Here is a 26,935-nt window from a genome sequence, read left to right as displayed (position 1 = left end):
TAGGTTTTAAAGATTTTCCTTAATTCAAGAAAACTTCTGCTAGCAGGTCCAGGCAGAGTGAGAAGCAGCCAGCATGAGAAAAACTGCCATCTTGCAAAGTTTTTGTAGCACTGGCTCTATGTTCTTGAAATACAGCCAGCACTCTATTCCATTCACTTTCAAATGTTCTGCAGCTGTTCTCTTAATAACTTGAGGTTGATGGATGAGTATACGTTTAGACAGCTTTGTTTGATAGCCTAGGGGAAAGAGGGAGGGAGAGAAACAAGTTTCAGCAAATAAGTTGTGCAAGAGACAAATAAAAAGAATTGGATAATACAGGATATATTTAAAGTAGGCCATCTATACTTTTGTCATTACCACTGACTAATATTGTTTAGCAGTATTCACCAGTTGAATACTGGCACAATCCGACCAGTGTTTTCACTTGAAGAGATACTGATGGGCCTAACACAGAAGATAAGCACGGTCCCTTGCTAGTGTTCGGAGGACCATCAAGAGTGAAGAGCAAACATTTCAAGAAGCTGCCTTTCTTAAGAGCTGCTCTCTTCAGTCTTCCCACCTGCTGCCATTCTGGGGTTGAGTAGCATCTTAATACTTAATAGTGGAATGTGCCAAAATGCCTCATTTCAAACACTGGGCACAGGGATTTGTCCACCTCTCAAAGAAAATTGATAAAGGGAATGTGCCTAATGGGTAGGGCAGAAAACTAATTACTGTTTATAGACCCTTTCATTATTGCAATGCAAATAAGTTCATCAACATTGTCCAAGATATATTTGAAGTTTGTTATAAATTCCTCTTGAAAATATCACTTGGCTTTCCTGTACCCTTTTTAAAAAAAAGTTGATTAATATAAACATAGAAAAGCCTTTCCTGATATATTGTTCCTTCCAGCCACTAATCCATTGCTACTGCCATTCTCTCTCCTTACATTTCTCAACAATGTCTTGTATTATGACCCCCCCACAGCAAAATATTAACAAAGCATCAAAAAAGATGTCTTTAACTTTTAGTTTTTTTAAAATGGAACTGGTCATGTTTGCAGTCATGAGTGTATGGAAGAGACGTGAGATTTTTTTAAATAACAAAACATCCTTTACAAACACACACAGCTGAAGACAGATGAAGATGGGCAGGCTGTGGCCACTAGAGAAAAGACAACAGGGAGGAATTTCACAAAGATAGATGTTTCAAATCAATCTCAGCTCCTCAACATGGAAACTATGTAAGATACCTCTCAAGATCCAGCAGATCCAAAGGAGTGGAGAAAAATATGGGACACAAAGGTGGATGGCAGCTCAGCCCAAATTCAAAGAAAATCATGCTTATCTGCAAAGAGTTCACCAGCCCTCCAAGGCAATCATTGTTGGAGTTTCAGAAGAATCAAAAGCAGATTCTGCAAGGGAATAGTGCACAGTAGGACAGAGTGCTGCATTCCCAGAACCATGACATGAGACATCGCTCTGATTGGGTAGGCTTCTGAAGTTGATGGGCAGGGATCCACTGATGATGGTTCATATCAGCACTAGAGACACTGCATTGTGGGATATCTTGCAGATAGCAGATAATTTCAGGGAACTTGGAACCATGCTGAAGAAGAATGTCCAAGCAATCTTCTCTGAAGCCCTTCCTGTCTCATGAACAAAAGACAAGGCAGAAGATTCTGGATGTCAACTGCTGGCTAGATACGTGGTGTGTGGAGTGGAGGATTTGGGTTTTGTGGAACATTGGTCTATCTTTTACATGAGAGAGGAGGCTGTATAGTTTGGATTGCCTCCACCTAAGTAGGAGGGGGACCAATCTCCACGTGGACAGTGGTCAGGAGGGCAGTGCTTAATTTGTGACAGGGTTTGGCAGGACTGAGCTTCGGCACCTCCAGACTTGCCAGTTCTTAGCCCGAGCACCTCTGGGTTTGCCAAATCAGTTATGAAAGTAAATGATTGCTTGAGCCCTGGCTCATCTTTGCTTGAGCTCGGCACCTCTTTCATTACAGATTAAGCACTGCATGAGGGGATTAAACTAATAGCAAAAAGGGGGGGATTAAAAGAGGGAAGATATGAGTACTCAGCACAAAACTGAGATGTTGAGACAAAATAATCAAGGGCCTAAAGCCATGAAGAGAAGAAATTATTGAATTGCCTGTATCCCAATGCTAGGAGCCTGCTTAAGAAACAAGAGGAATTGGAATTGCTCATTTATGAGCATACATTCAATTTAGTTGGTATTACTTAAACCGGGTGAGATGATTCACAGTACTGAAATGTTAAAACCAATGGTTACTACCTATGTAGGAAGGATTGAGTAGCAAAAGTGGGTGGATGGGAGGGGGGGCACGGTACTCATGTCAACAATGGCATTGCTTGTTTCCAAGTCACTGATAACTCGGAAGACAATGATTTGAATGCTTACCGTTCAATGTCCTAACAGATAAACCACAAGATGGGATACTAATTGGTGTCTGCTACAGACCACCAAATCACACTAGGGAGCAGGATGACTGCCTCCGTATGCACCTATCTACGATGTATTGGACTGGCGGGGAAAAGCTGCGTGATCATGGGGCACTTCAATTTGCATGATGCATGCTGGCAGTCTCATACTGTCAGTACTGAAACATCCTTGGAATTTCTAAATATTACAGATGACAATTTCCTAGCTCAAAAGGTGTTGCAGCCAACATAGGACAGGTTCTAATAAATAATTCTCCTAACAGATAAAGAGGAAGTGACCACAGAACAAAAAATGAATGGCAGCTTAGATACAAGTGATCATGAGTTGATCATACTTATCTGCAAGCAAAGTCCAGACCAGTAATAATATATATTTATACTTGGTGCTTTTAATAAAGCCAATTTAATAAATCTGAAAATAATTATGAGCCAAATCATCTGGGAGGAAGAATTTAATTAGAAAAATATGAATAATAATTGGGAATCATTTAAAAACACCACACATTCACAGTCGAAGAAGGCTGTACTATTTAAAAATGTAACTTGGTTCTGAGGGGAAGGGAATGCAGATGTAAAAATATAAATATATATGATAAAAGAAAGGGGGAATTGGTAGGAATTAATTTAAATGAGAAGTTAGTAATTGTAGAAAATTGACTGGGGAAGAAAATAGACACAAGGTGAAATCTATGGCCAGCAGCACTAAGGACAATATGAAATTTTTAAAATATATCAGGAACAAAAGGAATCCTAACAATAGCATAGGTCTGATATTAGATGGAAATGGTAGAATTATCCATAATAATGCAGAAAAGGCAGAAATGCTAAATGTCATGCTGTCTGGCGTGGTTTATGAGTGTGAGTGTCAATCTCATGGCAGACTGTCAAAAAGCAGGACAGAAACCCCAACCTCATTGTATGTTCTATTAGATGTCACCAAACCAATAACAAATGTGAAATCCTGCATCATGGTAACAGTCTTCCCATGGACAGCCCCCTTAGGCACTCCAATCAAGCTTGCCACCCAGGCAAGCTGCACTAAGTGATAAATGGTCACTTGCACCAAAAGTCACAAAATATTCAGACTATTCCCAGTCCCAAGAAACCAGTCACATACCCCAGGTCAATTTGTACCCAAGATCTCACACCAAAGACATTGCTGTAGCCAATTCTACAGTAAACTAACAAAGGATTTATTAACTTGAAAAAGGAAGTGAGTTATTTACAGGTTAAAGCAGGAAACATATAAGCATAAATGAATCAGTCTATGGTTCCAAAAGGTGACAGATATAATCTGTCCACTGAATGTATTTTAGGGCTAACTGGGTTGACCCTGGGGATCTTTGTTTTTTGTTAGTTTGCTGTTTGGACTCTTCCAAGGGCTGGCGCAAGAGATGAAAAATCTTTATCTCAGCCATCTTTATTTTCTTCTTTCACAATTCAGCCTGATGGGACCTGCTTTCTCACATATAGCACCTTCATGGGCATAAGAGGGGCATTAAACCAGCCTTTGTGTTGTGATGTTCCAAAATGGCCCATTTGGATTCAGTAGTCCTTCTTGATGGGCAGGGGGAACCACTCCTTCTGTCAGAGTTCATAAGTTCAGAGCAGGCATTTTTAAAATAATAAAGCAAAACTTTCATATTACCACATAGCATTGGTTCTCAAACTGCGGGTTGCGACCCCTCAGGGGGTTGTGACGTGGTTGTGTGGGGGTCAAGGGGCTATGAGCCCCCAAGCCCCTCCAGCCCAGCATGGGGCTGTGAACCCCAACCCCCTCCAGAGCAGTTCCACCCTGAACTCCATTCCACCTCCAGCCCTGCTCCGTCTCCAAAGAAAGGGTGACAAATAGAAGTTTGCCCAGGGCACCATTTTTCCTATAGCCAGCCCTGGGACTGAGACAACAGTAGAGGACTTGATTGTTCAGCCACTGAAGAAGTACTTTATTATTTAACAGTCAGACACACAGGCACATTTCTCCGGAAAATAATGGCCACCTCTACTGCTAAAAAGCAAAAGTAGCTCTAGTCTTACATTAAACACAGTTTTACCAGCATCGTTTCCTCTGGTATTGAAAAAACACAATGTGTCATTTGCTGTGAAGTTTTGTCTGCTGAACTGATGAAACCATGCAAATGGCAGCGCCATCTTGAAACTAGACAGCCTGAGCATAAAAATCAAAATGTGGATTTTTTTTCAAATGCAGAGAAGACGTGACAAAAAAAGCCAAGTTTGATGCAGATGGAAGTTTCTGACAGCAAACGTCCTCAGCTATGGAAGCCTCTTATGTTGTGTGGCTACGAATCGCCCGTGCCAAAACGCCGCATACGATAGGTGAGGAGCTTGTTCTGCCAGCATGCAAAGACATTGTGTCACTTATGCTTGGCAATGATAGTGCCAAGAAGCTGAACATACTTTCTATGTCAAATGATACTGTGAAATGCAGATTTCAGAGTAGCAGCCGTGTTAGTCTGTATTTGCAAAAAGAAAAGCAGTACTTGTGGTACCTTAGAGACTAACAAATTTATTTGAGCATAAGCTTTCGTGAGCTACAGCATCCAATGAAGTGAGCTGTAGCTCACAAAAGCTTATGCTCAAATAAATTTGTTAGTCTCTAAGGTACCACAAGTACTCCTTTTCTTTTTGTGAAATGCAGAATATGTGAGATGTCTGATCATATCAAAAAACAAGTTGTGCATGAAATTAAACATTCTGCTTTCAGTATGTTCAGCCTGCAACTTGATGAAACTACTGATGTTACTAACACCTATCAGAAATAGTACTAACATACAGGTGAGCTGGTCTGGGTTCCAACTATGAATTTCAGTGCTCAGCTGACCATTACAGACTTGGCAAGAAGCTAGCACCTGGTCTAACAGGATGTCACTCAATAAATGTTTGTGTTTTGTAGTTGGGGAGAAACAAACACTGTTATCTCATCATATGATACATCTTTCCATTCCACTAATATCTCAGGAGGATTTGAAACAGAAGCTACTATGGTCAGACATTTTGAAATCAGAAGATCTAGATAATTTTCATCCAAGAGTTTTAAAAGAGCTGGCTGAGGAGCTCAATGTACCATTATATGCTGTTTTTCAATAAGTCTTGGATCACTGGGGAAGACTGGAAGAAACCTAATGTTCTGCCAGTGTTTTAAAAGGTAAACTGCATGAGCAGGGTAAGTATAAGATTATCTTGCCCAGGATTGATGTCAGGCTGACAATGGAGCTGTGGATATGGGACTTGATTAATAAAGAAATAGAGAATAATGTAATTAATGCTGATCACCATGGATTTATGGAAAACAGAACCTGTCAAACTACCTTGATATCAATTTTTGATGAGGTTACAAGTTTGGTTGATAAAGGTAACAGTATTGAAATATACTTAGACTTCTGTACAGTGTTTGACTTGGTACTGCATAACATTTTGACTTAATTTTACGCCATTCTATTTTTTTAACATGGTACATTAATGGATTAAAAAGTAGCTAACTGCTCAGTCCCAAAATGTAACTGTAAATGGGGAATCATCACTGAACAGATGGGTTTCCAGTGCACTCCTTCAGGAATTGGTTCTTGGTACTATGCTATTTAACATTTTTTAAATCAATGACCTGTAAGAAAACATAAAATCTTCACCGATAAAGTTTGCAGATGAGACAAAAATTGAGGGAGTGGTAAATAATGAAGAGGACGGGTCATTGCATCTGGATCACTTGGTAAATTGGATGCAAGCAAACTATGCATCCGATGAAGTGAGCTGTAGCTCACGAAAGCTTATGCTCAAATAAATTGGTTAGTCTCTAAGGTGCCACAAGTACTCCTTTTCTTTTTGCGAATACAGACTAACATGGCTGCTACTCTGAAACCTATGCATTTTAATACAGCTAAATCTAAATGTACACACTTAGGAACAAAGAATTTAGGCTATACTGGGGGAACTCTATTCTGGGAAGCAATGGCTTTGCAGAAGATATGAGGGTTGTGGTGGATAATCAGCTGAACATACAATCCTAGTGTGACGCTGTGGCCAAAAGAGCAAATGCAATCCTCAGATGCATAAATGGGAACCTCAAAAGGGGTAGAGAGGTTATTTTACTTTTACATTTGGCACTGGTGCAATCAGTGCTGGAATACTGTGTCCACTTTAGGTGCCATAATTCAAGAAGGATGTTGATAAATTGAAGAGGGTTTAGAGAACAGCCAAAAGAATGATTAAGAGATTAGAAAACATGCCTTCTCGTGATGGACTATCCAAGGAGCTCAATCTATTTATTTTAACAAAGAGAAGATTAAGGGATGATTTGATTACAGTCTATCAGTATCTATGTGGGGAACAAATATTTAATAATGGGATCTTCAATCTGCTAGAGTAAGGTGTAACACGATCCAATGGCTGGAATTTGAAGCTAGACAAATTCAGACTGCAAATAAGGCATACATTTTTAACAGTAACAGTAATTAACCCCTGGAACAATTTACCAAGGATTGTGGTAGATATTCCATCACTGACGTTTAAATCAAGATGGGATGTTTTTCTAAAAGATGAGCTCTAGGAAATATTTTTGGGAAGTTCTATGACGTGTGTTATTCAGGAGGTCAGCCTAGATGATCTTTCTGGCCTTGGAATGAATAGATAAATAGATTTGGTCTAATTCCGTGTATGAACATGTTTATAGATTAGTGGTCTGTTCCAGTATAACCCCCTGTGAAATGCTGAGCACTTACAACTCCTTTTGATAGCAGGGTGGGCCCAATACTTCATATAATTAATACACATTTTTCAAAAACCACAAGAACATCTTTCACACTTTGGGAGAAGACCTTCTTTTAATGGGAGGGTAAATAGCATACATGGTGAGTGCCGGATCCTGTACCTGTCAGTTGGAAAAGTCCTATTGACTTCAGTAGTGGTCAGCAGGGTCAGGCCCTATATGAGTTGAATATAAGGACTGCAGGAAAATTCAGGATGCATGAGCAGACAGCAGGGTGCTCAGAATAGGACAATGGGAGACAAAGGTGCAATATTGTTCCTGTCATATACTTCCACTCCTCACATTATTGTTGATGAGGTTTACATTTAGCTTGCTACCTTCTGAAATCAATTGTGTTTGAATAAGAACTGCCAAATGTAGCTCCAAATTTCTACATTTGCTAAAGCAGAGTTTTAAAATTATAACGTTGCTTATACACCATATGCCAGACCATACTGCATTATACTGTGGGTCAGTCAGAACCAAGCTGAACTGTCATTAATCTTTCTTCATTTGGCTAGCTAGACAGCAGTCAAGTTTTCTTATATCCATTTAACTGATGGGGATACTGAAATAGAGCAATGTAAAGTCAGGCTACTTATTCAAATTCCTAAATATATATTTAAATGCCTAACCTTAGGCACTCAATTTTGAACAATTTGGCTTAAGTGACTTTTGCCAAAAGTCACAGGAGCCTGTCAGAGTTGGGAATAGAAATCAGAGGTTCCTGATCCCAGTCCTATGCTTAAATCATTCCCCACTTTTGTAAGATTGTGCAGCATAGTGCCAAATAATACAAGTACCGGTAATTATAATTCTGCCTTCCAAATCTACTGAACTGGTGTCCATTGAAGCAACAGAAGTTAAGCCACGCCTGATGTCTGGCCAGTAGTAAGCCAGGTACCAATATGTGTTTGTTTGCAAGTATATTTGCTAACATAAACAGGCTCATGTAAACTGCTGAATCCAAGAACATCATGTGAATTGAGCATGATCCTGACAGGAGTTTGATTATGTAAATATTGAACATGTACAATCCTGCTCCTATAATAGTACACAGCATACTTTTTCTAGGGAAACCCATCTGGTTCACACTAGCAATATTAAATATATAACATACAGTAGAGGCAATTGTAATATTTCATCACAATAGTGAAAGTAAAAATTATAAGAAATTAGGGAAGGAACTACCAAAAGTACATACAAAAGCCTTATTTTTATTCTGTGAGTATTGGTTGGAAACTTATTCTTTCAATAAAATCACTGATTTGCACCCGCTATTACTATGTCAAGTTAGGAAAATGAAAGGTAACTAAATGAAAGGGAGCCCTTTTCATGCTTTGTAAACCAGAATGAGGCTCTTTGAACTATCAATACCCAGTTCAGTGCAGCCACAGATGCAGGGCTAGATTTGCTTTGAAGCCTAACCACCGGCATGAGGAGTGTGGACTTGTAAACTCCTCCCACAGCCAGATAAGCACACTGAGAACAGGTATTTGTAGATGAGAACCATTGACAAGAAATTAGGCAGTCCTAAAACAACGTCAAAATCCATCCTGAAAAAGGAATTAAAGTGTACGGATCGCTAAGAGACTGCATCCCTACACACGTCACGCAGCCAAATTGGGCACTGGTCAGGCTATGTGGCCTAGGGAGCAGCTGCATAGTCACTGAATGAATGTTACAACAGCCCAGTGTCTCAAATAGCCTCCTAGCCATTTAGATAACTGGGCCTTACTGAACAATTTCACATTAAGGGAGGGGGAGTGGGTGGTTGTGTGTGTGTGTGTGTGTGCATATAGACTCCCTACTGTATACATATATGTGTCTGTATGTATATTATATTTGTGCTGCTTCTTCCTTCCTTTCATTTTCTACCCTCTCCTATTCCACTTGTGTCCCTCCCTTCAACGTCTTCTCGCCGCTGGCCCTTCATTTCAGTTAGTTTCCACTCGTTTCTTTAAAAAATAAAAATAAAAAATCATGGCACTAACCTGACATGTCCAAACAATCAATTTCTATGTTCCATCTCCCTCTTGCCCCAGTGTGACATGCCTGCTTAGATTGGCAGTTATTGGGGGCAGGGACTTCTCGTACTCTATGTTGCACAATGCCGAGGACAATTGGGGCCCTGATCGTGATTGAGGTCATAAGCCCTAGCATAATTCAAATAATTAATAATAACATGTCAGACTGTCCTTAATGAAGATATAAAATAAAAATTACCACTGTCACAGGGGTTTGCAAAACTGGAGAAAAAAAAGATGGAAATTCATGGTACGATAAGCAGCTTATTAAACCTCCTGGAACTCACTGTAATAGCATGACCATGGACTATTCTCTTGATGTTTTGGTGGCTCTCATTCTTTTTGAACAGCCTTCAAAAAAAATCCACGTGGCTTCATAGCTACAATATATGCATAATAATTACACCCACAGAAATAGGCCTACCAATCAGTACTCTGCCCAGTGGTGCGACTAGGGTTTGAGAAGCAAGTGAGAATTCTTGATCCACAAGACAGGGAAGACTGGGCATAACTGAGTCCCCAAAAGATTTGGGAGTGAAAGCTTATACCCCTGCTGAATCACACACAGCCTCAGGTGACAATTACATGAATAATAGAGGCAACCATGCTTGTATGACAGTGATATACACTGGTGTGGTCTCGGAGTTAGAGCATTGGCCAGGTGTGCAGGCATCTTGAGTTTCTATTCCTGCCTGTACCATGACTGATAAAATATGCTATATAACGTTATTAATACTGGCCACCATAGTACGAATTGGCACAAGAAAACGGAGTTGAATTGTTACAGATTCACCTTTTTTTGGATGTTGACTTACTTTTTTGTGCAATATAAGATAATGACTTCACCATACAGATGAAAAATCAAAATGTTATGTGGAAAATATTTTAAAACAACCCCACAGGCCACACATGTAATAGTATTTGTATGGAAGGCTAACGCATGTTTACTGTCGTGTGTGTGCGCGTGCGTGTGTGTGCACATATAGAGTAATTGGGTGCCTTACGTTAGGCTTCTGCATCCATACTTAGGCACCTGAAGAAGTGGTCTGAGTTTCCAAAGCTGTGGAGCACCCGAAGATTCTCAGTGATTTAACTCAGCGCTCTGGGTGCTTAGTACATTTTAAAAACTCAGGCTATATATTTGGTGCCTAAATATGGATTTTTAAGGGCCTAACTTTAAGCACTCAGTTTAAAAAAAAATCTTGGGCACAGAGTTGAGAGACTGCAATACAAAGAGGTTTTTTTTTTCCTCTGTTTGTTACTGTAGAACATACTGTGTGGTGTACAGTGTGTCATGCAGTACACATGTTATATGTATATTTACACTTTTCAGGCAACCGGAAATCAATTTATTTGTTCACGTACAATGCATTTTAAACATAACTAAATTGAGTTTCTGCTTTGATGAAGCACAATCAAAGGCCTAGTCCTGCAAAGCCTTACCCAAACCAGTGGAACTACTCACGTGAGAAAGAGATTACAAGAAAGAGTTGGCAAGGTCAGTTTATGGCTTGTGTTCGGAATGCACCTTTTAAACATTTAATGCAGCTGAACCAGAGTATTTCACTGAGTACTTGACTATCCTGTAACACCACAGCGCCCAAATGGCTGAGGCCTGTGAGCAAAAAAGTTGTGATCCTGTAAGCTGCTAAGCATTCCTCCAAGGTACTACATGGGTACAGATGGGACTTACGGGCACTCGGCACCAAGCAGGAGTCAGCCCTAAATGCATGTACACATCTATGCTCTAGTTGCACAGTCCAATACAAAAGTATGCATGAATGTGTACATGCATTTTTCACAGGTATACCTCCACCCCTGGAAAATTAGCCCTTACACCTCAAAAGTTAATTGACTTATGAGAGATTAATAGTAACACCTAGTGGTTTATTTATAGCATTAAAATGCTTTCAGACAATGTTGATGAGGCCACACATTTTTATATAAATTTCTCCTTCAAGCCACCTGTGCAAGGAATCAATTCCTGCTGAGATTTCAGCTGTGAACTGTCAGATTCGAAAACGATATTTCTGCCACGTATTTGAGTTATAGAAGAGTTGGTATCAGCTCAGAGGATTAGTATGTTCATATTCCCCATCAAACCGCCAGCAACAAGTGGGGAAGACTACTCTGTGGCACTGACACTCCCATTGTAGGGTTTTTTTTTTTCATTTGGGGCCCAGTCCTGCTCCCACTGAAGTCAGTGAAAGTTTGCCGCTGCCTTCTGTGGAAGCAGATTCAAGTCTTTGGTGTATTAGTAATAATACTATTGGCATTATAGTGCTGTGACTGGATTAGGGGCTGCAGCTTGGAAAATAAACATCTCGGTTTTGCCGCGCTGTTTATCTTCAGTAAATACCTCAGCTTTGCCTGAACAATTATCTCTCTGCAGCAGACCATTTTCCAGTAGCAACGTATAATTCCATTAACATTCCTGCTTAAAATATATCCTCTTTGTGCTGAAAAGAAAGCTGTTCTGTTTCGGAAATGTTAGTGGCCTCATGTATTTTTGGAATTAAAGTAGCAATTAAATCACTCAGACCTCATTCTTCCTCCCAGGTCTCATTTGTGCATTTCTTGCTTCACACAATGATTCAAGCTCTCATGACCCAGGAGGAGATTGCAGAGAGAGAGATTTGGAAACGAGCTTGGCCAAAGCACATTTTCCAGCAATTCTGTGCCAGCTGTTACTGCAGGTGATAATAACTGATAAAGGTTAGCAGCACCAACAGTCTCTACTGAATCTGTTTCAGATTGACAATGGGAATATGGGAATACACGGGCCGGCAGTTTACATTTTGGGTGGGTTATTTTTAAATGACTAGGTGCTATTGTTCCTAATGATAATTGTTAAATATTAACAGAGTGTTCACATTTAAATGTGATTGCACACAAGTCAGGAATACAACCAAGAGTTAATAGATTGTTTTGAACAAAAAAAACAGCATAAGAGGCACTTATACCCTGAATGTAGTTGTGTGTGTGAATATCCAGAATAGTAGCATTTGGACAGAGACAAATTTCGGTTATAGATAAGTCACTGTGTCCTTCTGTGTCTTGTACAAAGCCAAGTATACAGTTACCACTTAACAAATAATGCAATGTATAGTGAGTCAAAGTAACTGGGACAGGTTCTGCTCTCATTTTCATCAGTGAAAATCCAAAGTAACTCCATTAAGTACACTCAGATAAATGAGATCAGAACCCGGCTCACAGAGTTTGCATCATCATAAACTCTGGCAGGAATCTCAAGTAATAGTGCCTCTCTGATAGAAATGGTTGCAGTGCTGGAAAGTGACAGAAGGGGGCTGGTAAGTGCCAACACCATGCAAAAAAGGGCAGTGCTGGACGCAAAGCAAGTATGGACTCTGCAGCCAAAGAGTTCACTGAATAGTAGCTCTCTGGAGAATCTGTCATTGACCAAACTCCTATGAGCTTGCCTGTTTGGCAACCACAGTCTCCCCCTCCCAATAGAAAACCCAAGAATGGCAATGGTGAATACACCACCTGTCCTCTAAGGGGGTAGCGCTCCTTACACCTGCCTGTGCCATCTTTATTGAATCTGACCTTGCATGGAGTTGATTCAAAGCCTGTAGAGTCAATGGAAAGAGTCCCATTTATTTAAATATGCTTCCTGTCACGTGACCCTATATCATGCTCACATGACAGAAATGCAGGAATCCTTCTACATATATGCTTCTTTCTAATGTTACTTTTATTGGTTCCCAATTATTGATGTGTGTTCACAAAAGGTCAACAAAAAATACAGATAATGATGGGACTGAAACAGTATGGACCAATTAAAGAAAAAATACAGATATTGAAAAATGAACATTTTGGATTATGTGCCTAGTTATAAGGCTGCACTTTCCTGCGATCCCATGCGATTTGCTTCATGCTTCTCAGAGAGATGCTTCATAGAGATCTGAGGGAACAGAACCTCCACATCTGGCACACAGGCCCATGGAGCTGCTCCATAGCCACTGAAGCAGCATATGTAGTCCTGATCTCTCCTTCTGCTGTGGATCTGTATAGCCATGAGTCATGAGTCTGCAGAACAGCCCCACCCTGCATATTGTCTTCCCCCTAAGCTGCCTGTTTCATGGTGTAGCATGAGCCACCACAGAGCACTGCTCCACAGCATGCATAGAGAGCAGCAGAGTCCCCTTGTGTGGCTTCTCTGGGTCATGGACCCAGTGTAACTGCACTCCTTTCTCTGCCTTTGAAATCCTCTGTGACCCTGCTGTAGGATTTGGCCGTAAGAAACATAACTTCAAGCCAAATTGTTGTGGAGGTGGTTTGCAATCTGTTGTATTTGAAACCCTAATAAAAAGGAAATTGCTACTACTTTGCCTTTGTGATTTAAACACAATAGTATGCTGAACACAGCAACTATTAGAGAGTTCCAGACATAAGCACTGCTGTGTTGCAAACTTGCAACTTCTTCACAAACAGGATTCAGCTGGAGCTAGTCTGGTGGGAACAGCAAAGCACCAGCCCTCTAGGGAATTTCAGCCCTACCAGGAGAAAGCCTCTTCTGATTGGCTGCCTCCTCTACTTGCCCGTCTCCTGGGGATGAGCAGCCAATCAGAGCTGCTACAGGAAGCAGGCAGAGCTTTCTCCCAGGATCCCAGAGGACTTTGGGGGTAGGGAAGAGGGAACAGCTGACACCATTCTCACAGGAGGATAGGTGAGAGGAGGGAACAGAAAATGCTCAGCAGGTCGGGGGGCTCGGCTTCCTCCTTCCCCCTTCTCCTTGCGAAAAATGGATCCGACACTCTCTGCTTCTGTTCCTGCCCCCAATCCAACACCAGAGGAGGGGTGAAAAATCCCTGGAGTTGCTGCCACATCCAGGCCTGGGAAGGGGCAAAGGGGATCCTGCTGCAGCCCCCCAGGACTGAGAAAGGGGAGCAAAGATACACCCCCCAGCGACTGCAGTAGGAGCAGAATTGATATGGGTCATGGGAGGAAGAATTTATGTGGGGGTTGTATCACTAACTGCTGGATGGGGGATGAATAGGTATGGGAGTAAGGGGACACTGAATTAATTAATTAATTAGCATTTTGGGGTTTGGAAGAACCTGGAAGCTGTGCACCATCAGGCAGGCAAGGGAGTTCCAAAAAAAAACCAACCCACCAACAAAGAAAATATATTTGGCCTTTCGCTTTCAATATATGCCACAATAGTCCAGTTACTACAAAAATTGATATTGATACCCAACACTTGGAGCTTCAAGTACCCAAAATGAGCTGCAGCTTTCAAACCATAACACCTTGTTTTATTTTTAGAGTATTACTGAGTCCTCATGATGGATTTGCCTGGAGTTACTTTTGCTGTGAACCTTGAGGAAGAAGTGAGGAAAGGGATTGTGGAGACATAAATTTCCATTGGTGATAAGTTCACATCTGTTTTGAACTGTGAAATGGCAGATCATTGTGAAATCCTCTAAGAGCGTCCCTTTTAAATACCAAATAAGCACAGCACCAAAAGCACATAAAGAAATAATTGAAAGACTCTGGAGGGAAGCCAAGAGGACATGGCTAATGTTTCACCTAATCTCTCCCCGGCTCTACTCCTACAGTTTTGCCTGCATGACGTGAACTTCGGAGCTCCATCAGGCAGCTGCTTCTTGACTGTTTGCACTGTCTGACCTGTTGGCAGAAGAACAAGAACAACAAAGAAGCTAAAAACATAAAACTGTGAGAGATTAAGAACTATGTGCCTCTGAGGATAAAGCACTCACCTTTCACCGGGGGGGGGGGGCTGGAGTTAAAGTCCTTCTTGAGGACCTGAGAGGGCAGAGCTTGGAAAGTTCAGCTTAGTTCTCAGCTGGCATCTGTCCATATCACAAAGCTAGTGTGCATAATTTATGCACATTTAGTTGTCTGTTCAGGAGAAGCCCACTACACTCACATGATAACTGAAATACCGTACACACCTAGAGATGGTGGTTCCTTCAATTCAAGATGCGGATAACTGATAACACAGTGTGGGAAAGCTTGCACTGCGGCTTGTGGGTTTGTACCTGTCCTGTGAATAGGAAGGAAGATCCCAAAGCACTTTGGTTTCCTGGCCTCCAGCCTTTTGTCTTTCACATGCACAAAGTCACTTATTTTCACACACGTGCACTCACACACACACACAAATATGAATCTTTCTTTGACCACTAAATAGGCACTATTTGAATAATCAACATACTTATTCAAGCTAATTATCCTGAAGCCCTTTCTAAAAGCCCAGTTCTGCAACTCTTGCTTACACTGAGCAGCACTCACTTGTGTGATTATTCCTATCCACAGCATGGGACCAGTTGCATACGTAAATGCTGCTCAGTGTAAGTAAAGTTTGTAGAATCAGACCCAAAGTTCAGTTGTTAGTTCCTCATAGTCAAGGTAAGTTAAAAATGAAGTTGACAAACAGAAGTACCAAAGGGAATGTAGCTACTGCATCTGCAGGAAGTTGGACCTCTCAGATGCTAATGGTGTTAATTATTGATTGTACCTAGTTACTGCAGTTTAAATGAAGCTTTTAGGACTGATCTTACCTGACCTTAAAATATCAACTATAATTGCAACATATATTATCACAGAGTGCTGTAGAAGATCCACAGGGTTTTTCAGGTGACTTAAAAGGGACTTTAACAGGGAACAAATGAGAAAAGAAATTCTAAATGAAAAGAAATAAATCATAAACCTTTACAAGCTGCTGAGCAAATCCTTGGGCTTAAATAATAAATCATCAGCATGCTGGACTTGTGACAAAGTCCCCAGTGTACCAACAGAGAAATAGCGCTATAGCAGAGAAAGCAAATAAATACAGGAAGTGGTAGAGGAATGATATACAACAAATAACTCTTCTTAGTAGGTATGCATGCACCAATTTAGAAGAAATAAAACCAGCCCAAACCTTTGGTCAATACTTGAACCAAAGATGAAATCAACGTTTTTGGGGTTGGGGAGGGGAATGGGATTTGAGAAAAGTTTAGGTAACTTTTTATCCCATTGCTTTTCATTTTGGCTGGCAGCTGAAGTCAAAGTGATGAAACAGTGCAGGAAAGGAAGTTCTTGTGGTCTTTCTGGGCCAACCTACAGCAAAAAGTACCGGCAACCCAACCATAAACAGGAAGTGTTGGAAATCTTTTGAGAGACTCTGTCCATGCAAAACTTCTAGCCCAGTTTTGCAGACGTGGGTAGATTGTGACGTACAACCACAGAATCTTATTTGGGTTGATGCAGAAGTGCACGTCTCTAGTGTGAGCACTGGGAGACACTGTGGCTGGAGCTCTAGAGAGTATCACTACTGTACAGTCTTTGCAGATGATATAGCATCTTGTCCCCTCTGCATCCACACAGACCTTATCTGGAATACCATATGCAGTTCTGGTCTCCCATGTTTAAGAAAGATGAATTCAAACTGGAAGAGAAGGGCAACTCAGGTGATCAGAGGAATGAAGAACCTGCCTTATGAGAGGAGACTTAAGGAGCTTAACTTGTTTAGCTTGACTAAATGAAGGCTGAGGGGTGATATGATTGCTCTCTATACATGCAGCAGAGGGATAAACACTGAAGAGAGAGAGAGGAGTTTTTTTAAGTTAAAGGCAATGTTGACACAAGAAGAGATTGATGTATACTGGCCATCAACAAATTTAGGCTTGAAATTAGATGAAGGTTTCTAACCATTAGAAGAGTGAGTAGTGGGGACAAAAAAACCTAATTTGTTTCAAGACTGAGCTTGATAAGTTTATGGAGGTGATGATGTGATGAGGTTGGCTACAATGGCATATGGCCCATCCAGGACTGCTATTAGCAAATATCTCCAGCAGCCAGACATGGGGTACTAGAGGGGGAGTGTGACATTATTGACATGAACTGTGACCATATAGATCATTGTTGCAACCAGGGTCCTATAGTTGCACCAAATCTTGTACAAAGGAGGTCAAGTAAGGTCTCTATAGAAAGGTTGTAATTTTCTGGTTATGATTACACTGTCTGTATGTGTTTGTCATTTTTATATTTGAAGTTATGAATATTGGCTATGTACGTGTATCTCAATGTGTTTGATTCTAAGTAGACTCAGTGAAGCATTTGGTCAGCTTCTTGAGAAAGGACTATTCTCAGTAAGTGCCCAATCAAGAAACACTTAACTGACAATGGACTTTGGGAGACGCCAATCCACATCTGAGCTTTCCTGGGAATGGTCAAACTAACATGTAAACAATGATGTCGGACTGCAAAAAGCTGAATCATTCATGGACATGTGACTTGCACAGGTGGCTACAAACTCCATCTTGTTGATGTGACTTTGCACAGAAGAACAAAGGGGTTTCTGCCCACAAGAGAGGGAATATAAAAGGCCCTGGAAGCCTCTCCATTTGGTCTTCAGCTGGCTCAAGAGATGGCCTCACCACCCCAAAGAGATGCCTGAAACTGGGACAAAGGACTGTAACTACTGGGATGTGAGTGATTGCTGGACCCAGTCCATAAACCACAATGTTGGTCTGAAAAGGATTGGGCCTAGATTAGGAAGGAGTCTAGTCTGTGAAAGAAGCTTATTGGAACATCTCTGAGGGTGAGATTTACCTGCATTCAGTTTCCTACTGTATTAGGCTTAGACTTGTGTGTTTTGTTTTATTTTGCTTGGTAACTTACTTTGTTCTGTCTGTCATTTCTTGGAACCACTTAAATCCTGCTTTTTATAATAAACCACTTTTGCTTATTAATTAACCCAGAGTAAGTAATTAATACCTGGGGGAGCAAACAGCTGTGCATTTCTCTCTATCAGTGTTATAGAGGGTGGACAATTTATGAGTTTAACCTCTACAAGCTTTATACAGAGTAAAACTGATTTATTTGAGGGTTGGATCCCATTGGGAGCTGGGTGTCTAGGTGTTAGATACAGGAGCACTTGCTAAGCCATTTTCAGTTAAGTCTGCTGCTTTGAGGGTGTGGGTCAGACCCTGGGTCTGTGTTGCAGCAGATTAGCATATCTGGCTCAACAAGGCAGGGTTCTGGAGGCCCAAACTGGCAGAGAAAACAGGCTCAGAGGTAGTCTCAGCACATCAGGTGACAGTCCCAAGGGGGGTCTCTGTGACCGAACCTGTCACAGGGAGGGCTCTGAGTCATTACAGAGTTCTTTCTCACGTGTCTGGCTGGTGGGTCTTTCTGACAAGTTCTGTGTCTAATTGATCATCATCTTTGGTGTCGGGAAGGAATTTCCCCCACGTCAGATTGGCAGCGTGGGGCATGGGTCACTTGCTGGTGTGAACTAGAGTAGATGTTGCATTCTCTGTAACTTGAAGTCTGTAAATCCAATTTTAGGACTTCAGTAACTCAGCCAGAGATTATGGGCCTATTGCAGAAGTGGGTGGACAAGGTTCTGTGGTCTGTGAGTGCAAAAAGTCAGACTAAATTATCATAATTAAGGCTGCGAGTTTGTCACGAAGGTCACAGAAGTCAGGCAGCCCCTGGGCCAGTCGCACCAGCCATTGCTGAAGCAGTCTCAGGCCACCGTGTTCCCCCCCCAACCCCCCAGCAACAGCAGGAATTTGGGTGTGGAAGGAGGCAGGAGGTTGGGGCACGGGACGGGGTGAGGGCTGTGGGCAGCACTTACCTCTGGGGGCTCCCCAGAAGGGGATTGTGGAGACATAAATTTCCACTGGTGATAAGTTCACATCTGTTTTGAACTGTGGAGGTGTGGCCAGGCAGCTCTGCGCATTGCCTTCACCCCGAGCGCTGACTCTGCAGCTCCCATTGGCCAGGAACCATGGCCAATGGGAGCTGCAGAGGCGGAGCCTGCGGGCAGAGACAATGCGCAGAGCAGCCTGGCCACACCTCTGCCTAGGAGCGGAGGGAAGGGGATGTTGTCACTTCTGGGGAGGTTCTGAGCCAGGTAGGCAGACTGCCAGCCCTGCCAATCCCTTCCTCCCCCCCCCCCCCCGCCTCCAGCACCCACAGGGGTCCCAGGCCATGCGCCACCGCCCGCTCCCCCCGCCCCCCGCACGAGCAGGGTTCTGGCAATATGCTGCTGCCTGCCCCCCTCAGCACCCATGGCACCTCCTAGCTCCCTCTGCACCCAGATTTAGCCACAAGTATACAGTACAAGTCATGAACAGGTCATGGGCCATGAACTTATGTTTACTGCCCGTGACCTGTCCATGACTTTTACTAAAAATACCCATGACTAAAATGTAATCTTATTTATAAGCATGTGACCCAAGCTGCCAAATCTTTTGAGATTTCCCTGTCGCCTTTTCTTTCTCTTCTCTGTACAAACTTGGAGATTAGGGGCAAGGTACACTGCACTGCACTCTATAGTGCCTTACTTTTCTCACTGTCTTTGCCGAGCAAGAGTTACTTCCCATTAGAAAAAAGACGTTATATATAGGTATTTTAATTACAGTGCTCTATTATTCATTAAGATTAGCATCACACTTTAATCACAACCAAAGACCTCATCTAACCCTGTTTGCTCAACACCAAAGAAAATCACATCAGTTCTAAACTAAGGAATTTGCCATACTCCATCAAACCAGTGCAACATCCCTTCTCAAACAGTGGCCAATACCAGATGCAGAAGAGGAAGATCCAAGAAAGCACACTGTCGCCAATTATAGAATAACCAGTCTGTAGGTGGAAATTACTTTCTAACCTCCATTATACCTGAACCATGATGTTTATATCCTGTCTATATTTTCCCCGTGTAATGAAGCTGAATGTTCTTATTATCCATAAAACTGTCTAATCCTTTTTGGAATCCTACTAAGTGTATGTCTACACTACGGAATAAGGTCGAATTTATAGAAGTCGGTTTTTTAGAAATCGGTTTTATATATTCGAGTGTGTGTGTCCCCACAGAAGTGCATTAAGTGCATTAACTCGGCGGAGTGCTTCCACAGTACCGAGGCTAGAGTCGACTTCCGGAGCGTTGCACTGTGGGTAGCTATCCCACAGTTCCTGCAGTCTCCGCTGCCCATTGGAATTCTGGGTTGAGATCCCAATGCCTGATGGGGCTGAAACATTGTCGCGGGTGGTTCTGGGTACATATCGTCAGTCCCCCCCTTCCCTCCCTCCCTCCGTGAAAGCAAGGGCAGACAATTGTTTCGCGCCTTTTTTCCTGAGTTACCTGTGCGGACGCCATACCACCGCAAGCATGGAGCCCGCTCAGGTAACCGTCACCGTATGTCTCCTGGGTGCTGGCAGACGCGGTACGGCATTGCTACACAGTAGCAGCAACCCATTGCCTTGTGGCAGCAGACGGTACAATACGACTGGTAGCCGTCCTCGTCATGTCCGAGGTACTCCTGGTCGCCTGTGTGAGGTCGATCAGGAGCGCCTGGGCAGACATGGGCGCAGGGACTAAATTTTTAGTGACTTGACCAGGTCATTCTCTTTAGTCCGGCAGTCAGTCCTATTGAACCGTCTTATGGTGAGCAGGCAGGCAATATGGATTGCTAGCAGTCCTATTGCACCGTCTTCTGCCGAGCAGCCATGAGATGTGGATGGCATGCAGTCCTTCTGCACCGTCTGCTGCTAGCCAAAGATGTAAAAGATAGATGGAGTGGATCAAAACAAGAAATAGACCAGATTTGTTTTGTACTCATTTGCCTTCTCCCCTGTCTAGGGGACTCATTCCTCTAGGTCACACTACAGTCACGCACAGAGAAGGTGCAGCAAGGTAGATCTAGCCATGTATCAATCAGAGGCCAGGATAACCTCCTTGTTCCAATAAAAACAATAACTTAGGTGCACCATTTCTTATTGGAACCCTCCGTGAAGTCAACCCTGTAAGCCGTGTCCTCAGTCGCCCCTCCCTGCGTCAGAGCAACGGCAAACAATCGTGCATCTGAGTTGAGAGTGCTGTCCAGAGCAGCCCAATGGAGCACTCTGATTGGGCTAAAACATTGTCGCGGGTGGTTCTGGGTACATATTGTCCGGCCCCCGTTCCCTCCCTCCCTCTGTGAAGGCAAGGGCAGACAGTCGTTTCGCGCCTTTTTTCCTGAGTTACCTGTGCGGACGCCATACCACCGCAAGCATGGAGCCCGCTCAGGTAACCGTCACCGTATGTCTCCTGGGTGCTGGCAGACGCGGTACGGCATTGCTACACAGTAGCAGCAACCCATTGCCTTCTGGCAGCAGACGGTGCAGTATGACTGGTAGCCGTCCTCGTCATGTCCGAGGTGCTCCTGGCCACGTCGGCTGGGAGCGCCTGGGCAGACATGGGCGCAGGGACTAAATTTTTGGTGACTTGACCAGGTCATTCTCTTTAGTCCTGCAGTCAGTCGTATTGAACCGTCTAATGGTGAGCAGGCAGGCAATACGGATTGCTAGCAGTCGTATTGTACCATCTTCTGCTGGGCAGGCAAGAGATGACGATGGCTAGCAATCGTATTGTACCATCTTCTGCCGGGCAGGCAAGAGATGACGATGGCTAGCAATCGTACTGTGCCATCTTCTGCCAGGCAGGCAAGAGATGAGGATGGCTAGCAGTCGTACTGTACCATCTTCTGCCGAGCAGCCATGAGATGTGGATGGCTTGCAGTCCTTCTGCACCGTCTGCTGCCAGCCAAAGATGTAAAAGATAGATGGAGTGGATCAAAACAAGAAATAGACCAGATTTGTTTTGTACTCATTTGCCTCCTCCCCTGTCTAGGGGACTCATTCCTCTAGGTCACACTGCAGTCACTCACAGAGAAGGTGCTGCGAGGTAGATCTAGCCATGTATCAATCAGAGGCCAGGCTAACCTTCTTGTTCCAATAAGAACAATAACTTAGGTGCACCATTTCTTATTGGAACCCTCCGTGAAGTCCTGCCTGAACTACTCCTTGATGTAAAGCCACCCCCTTTGTGGATTTTAGCCTCCTGAAGCCAACCCTGTAAGCCGTGTCGTCAGTCGCCCCTCCCTCCGTCAGAGCAACGGCAGACAATCATTCCGCGCCTTTTTTCTGTGCGGACGCCATACCAAGGCAAGCATGGAGTCCGCTCAGCTCACTTTGGCAATTAGGAGCACATTAAACACCACACGCATTATCCAGCAGTATATGCAGCACCAGAACCTGGCAAAGCGCTACCGGGCGAGGAGGCGACGTCAGCGCGGTCACGTGAGTGATCAGGACATGGACACAGATTTCTCTGAAAGCATGGGCCCTGCCAATGCATGCATAATGGTGCTAATGGGGCAGGTTCATGCTGTGGAACGCCGATTCTGGGCTCGGGAAACAAGTACAGACTGGTGGGACCGCATAGTGTTGCAGGTCTGGGACGATTCCCAGTGGCTGCGAAACTTTCGCATGCGTAAGGGCACTTTCATGGAACTTTGTGACTTGCTTTCCCCTGCCCTGAAGCGCAGGGCAGGTATTCATACCAAGATGAGAGCAGCCCTCACAGTTGAGAAGCGAGTGGCGATAGCCCTGTGGAAGCTTGCAACGCCAGACAGCTACCGGTCAGTTGGGAATCAATTTGGAGTGGGCAAATCTACTGTGGGGGCTGCTGTGATGCAAGTAGCCCACGCAATCAAAGATCTGCTGATATCAAGGGTAGTGACCTTGGGAAATGTGCAGGTCATAGTGAATGGCTTTGCTGCAATGGGATTCCCTAACTGTGGTGGGGCCATAGACGGAACCCATATCCCTATCTTGGCACCGGAGCACCAAGCCGGCGAGTACATAAACCGCAAGGGGTACTTTTCAATAGTGCTGCAAGCTCTGGTGGATCACAAGGGACGTTTCACCAACATCAACGTGGGATGGCCGGGAAAGGTACATGACGCTCGCATCTTCAGGAACTCTGGTCTGTTTCAAAAGCTTCAAGAAGGGACTTTATTCCCAGACCAGAAAATAACTGTTGGTGATGTTGAAATGCCTATATGTATCCTTGGGGACCCAGCCTACCCCTTAATGCCATGGCTCATGAAGCCGTACACAGGCAGCCTGGACAGCAGTCAGGAGCTGTTCAACTACAGGCTGAGCAAGTGCAGAATGGTGGTAGAATGTGCATTTGGACGTTTAAAGGCGCGCTGGCGCAGTTTACTGACTCGCTTAGACCTCAGCGAAACCAATATTCCCACTGTTATTACTGCTTGCTGTGTGCTCCACAATATCTGTGAGAGTAAGGGGGAGACGTTTATGGCGGGGTGGGAGGTTGAGGCAAATCGCCTGGCTGCTGGTTACGCGCAGCCAGACACCAGGGCGGTTAGAAGAGCACAGGAGGGTGCGGTACGCATCAGAGAGGCTTTGAAAACCAGTTTCATGACTGGCCAGGCTACGGTGTGAAAGTTCTGTTTGTTTCTCCTTGATGAAACCCCCCGCCCCTTGGTTCACTCTACTTCCTTGTAAGCTAACCACCCTCCCCTCCTCCCTTTGATCACCTCTTGCAGAGGCAATAAAGTCATTGTTGCTTCACATTCATGCATTCTTTATTCATTCATCACACAAATAGGGGGATGACTACCAAGGTAGCCCAGGAGGGGTGGTGGAGGAGGGAAGGAAAATGCCACACAGCACTTTAAAAGTTTACAACTTTAAAATTTATTGAATGACAGCCTTCTTTTTTTTGGGCAATCCTCTGTGGTGGAGTGGCTGGTTGGCCGGTGGCCACCCCACCGCGTTCTTGGGCGTCTGGGTGTGGAGGCTATGGAACTTGGGGAGGAGGGCGGTTGGTTACACAGGGGCTGTAGTGGCAGTCTGTGCTCCAGCTGCCTTTGCTGCAGCTCAACCATACACTGGAGCATACTGGTTTGGTCCTCCAGCAGCCTCAGCATTGAATCCTGCCTCCTCTCATCACGCTGTCGCCACATTCGAGCTTCAGCCCTCTCTTCAGCCCGCCACTTACTCTCTTCAGCCCGCCACTTACTCTCTTCAGCCCGCCACCTCTCCTCCTGGTCATTTTGTGCTTTCCTGCAGTCTGACATTATTTGCCTCCACGCATTCATCTGTGCTCTGTCAGTGTGGGAGGACAGCATGAGCTCGGAGAACATTTCATCTCGAGTGCGTTTTTTTTTCTTTCTAATCTTCACTAGCCTCTGGGAAGGAGAAGATCCTGTGATCATTGAAACACATGCAGCTGGTGGAGAAAAGAAAAGGGACAGCGGTATTTAAAAAGACACATTTTATAAAACACTGGCTACACTCTTTCAGGGTAAACCTTGCTGTTAACATTACATACATAGCACATGTGCTTTCGTTACAAGGTCGCATTTTGCCTCCTCCCACCGCGTGGCTACCCCCTCAACCCTCCCCCCTCCCTGTGGCTAACAGCGGGGAACATTTCTGTTCAGCCGCAGGCAAACAGCCCAGCAGGAATGGGCTCCTCTGAGTGTCCCCTGAAGAAAAGCACCCTATTTCAACCAGGTGACCATGGATTATATCTCACTCTCCTGAGGATAACACACGAACGGATGTTGCTTGAACGCCAGCAAACATACACTGCAATGCTTTGTTGTACAATGATTCCCGAGTACGTGTTACTGGCCTGGAGTGGTAAAGTGTCCTACCATGAAGGACGCAATAAGTCTGCCCTCCCCAGAAACCTTTTGCAAAGGCTTTGGGAGTATATCCAGGAGAGCCGCGAATGCCAGGGCAAAGTAATCCTTTCACATGCTTGCTTTTAAACCATGTATAGTATTTTAAAAGGTACACTCACCGGAGGTCCCTTCTCCGCCTGCTGGGTCCAGGAGGCAGCCTTGGGTGGGTTCAGGGGGTACTGGCTCCAGGTCCAGGGTGAGAAACAGTTCCTGGCTGTCGGGAAAACCGGTTTCTCCGCTTGCTTGCTGTGAGCTATCTACAACCTCGTCATCATCATCATCTTCTTCGTCCCCAAAACCTGCTTCCGTATTGCCTCCATCTCCATTGAAGGAGTCAAACAACACGGCTGGGGTAGTGGTGGCTGAACCCCCTAAAATGGCATGCAGCTCATCATAGAAGCGGCATGTTTGGGGCTCTGACCCGGAGCAGCCGTTCGCCTCTCTGGTTTTCTGGTAGGCTTGCCTCAGCTCCTTCAGTTTCACGCGGCACTGCTTCGGGTCCCTGTTATGGCCTCTGTCCTTCATGCCCTGGGAGATCTTGACAAAGGTTTTGGCATTTCGAAAACTGGAACGGAGTTCTGATAGCACGGATTCCTCTCCCCATACAGCGATCAGATCCCGTACCTCCCGTTCGGTCCATGCTGGAGCTCTTTTGCGATTCTGAGACTCCATCATGGTCACCTCTGCTGATGAGCTCTGCATGGTCACCTGCAGCTTGCCACGCTGGCCAAACAGGAAATGAGATTCAAAAGTTCGCGGTTCTTTTCCTGTCTACCTGGCCAGTGCATCTGAGTTGAGAGTGCTGTCCAGAGCGGTCAAAATGGAGCACTCTGGGATAGCTCCCGGAGGCCAATACCGTCGAATTGTGTCCACAGTACCCCAAATTCGACCCGGCAAGGCCGATTTAAGCGCTAATCCACTTGTCAGGGGTGGAGTAAGGAAATCGATTTTAAGAGCCCTTTAAGTCGAAATAAAGGGCTTCATCGTGTGGACGGGTGCAGGTTTACATCGATTTAATGCTGCTAAATTCGACCTAAAGTCCTAGTGTAGACCAGGGCTAAGGTCCTGGCCTTCATTATATTGTGGTATTGAGTTCCAGAAATAATTATGCATGACGTAAAATGTCTATCTGTCTATGGTATTTATGTGACCCCGACCACCACTGTAGCAGCTGAGTGCCTTACAGTCTTTAATGTACTTATCCTCACAACACACCTATGTGGTAAGGAAATGCTACTATCCCCACTTTACATATAGGGATTATTGGTTTGATTCCCAGCTGGGATGTCAGTATAACTCCACTGACCTCAGTGGAGGTATGTCAGTTTGCACCAACTGAGGATTTGACCACAGGAATTCAAATTATGAAATTCTGTAGTGAAAGAGAAAGCATTTAATGAACTGCACATAACCTAAAAACGGGAAGAACATTTGTAGGTCCTCCCAGTTGGTGACCGAGTGCCACGGTGTATGGTTTACTACAAAGAGGAAGTGTGTGGCGTGAGGAGTATAAAGAGTCCAAATGATGGAGTGTTTGTAGGCCCTATTTAGACTGTCTTCTAGGTGGTGTCTGGCATGGTAAATAAAAGCTTCTTATATACTATCCAAAGAAGGAACAGAGATCAAACAGAAGACTAAATTCTGCTTTTATTTACACTAAAATAAATCTAGAGTAACCCCATTGGTTTCAACAGATTTACTCTGGGAGTAAGAGATCCTCCTAGGCTCCTTGATGCATAAAGCAAAAATGTTTTACTTCAAAGGTGACCTTTAGGGGAAAAACCTTTGGGTTGGCACCTTTTTTCCATTCTTTACAATGTACATGGAAGGCCTGAAAGGTTTAGTGTTGTTCCACCTTTTTAAAAGTTCTCCGCCTTCCCCAGCTTGTTTTCCACACTCAGAATTGAAATGTTGTCTACCCTGAATATTTTATGGCTGACTGTAGCACTGGTAGGATTATAATATCACATATATCAAGGAAGTTAAAGTGACCCCTAACGGACTCAGAGACTGTTTAAAAATATTTTCTTCCCGGTCAGTTGTTTGTTTTTGTTGAAGTTGTATTGTATTTAACTCAAGCAAACTTTTGGAAAACAAGCAACTTTTTAAAAAATATTCATCACCTCTTCCTCATCAGTTAGGGGCTGAAAAAGCTTGGAAAAACACAGTTTTGAGAGTGCT

General features: G+C 43.8%; 1 protein-coding gene across 1 annotated transcript; it reads right to left on the bottom strand.

Annotated features, from left to right (window-relative positions):
* Nucleotides 1-39: 39 nt before the first annotated feature.
* LOC141986967 (uncharacterized) lies at nt 40-25,738 on the bottom strand. The gene is made up of 4 exons (XM_074952061.1): nt 24,874-25,738; nt 24,064-24,294; nt 14,817-14,888; nt 40-236 (listed from the first exon to the last, which is right to left on the bottom strand). The coding sequence occupies exons 1-4, from the start codon at nt 25,454-25,456 to the stop codon at nt 40-42; spliced, it is 1,083 nt and encodes a 360-aa protein (XP_074808162.1). The 5' UTR covers nt 25,457-25,738.
* Nucleotides 25,739-26,935: the final 1,197 nt, after the last annotated feature.

The sequence above is a fragment of the Natator depressus genome, chromosome 4 (genome assembly GCF_965152275.1).
Source record: "Natator depressus isolate rNatDep1 chromosome 4, rNatDep2.hap1, whole genome shotgun sequence".
Classification (NCBI taxonomy): Eukaryota; Metazoa; Chordata; order Testudines; family Cheloniidae; genus Natator; species Natator depressus.
Note: the sequence above shows the minus strand (reverse complement) of the source record. Positions and strands in the feature narration are given on the sequence as shown.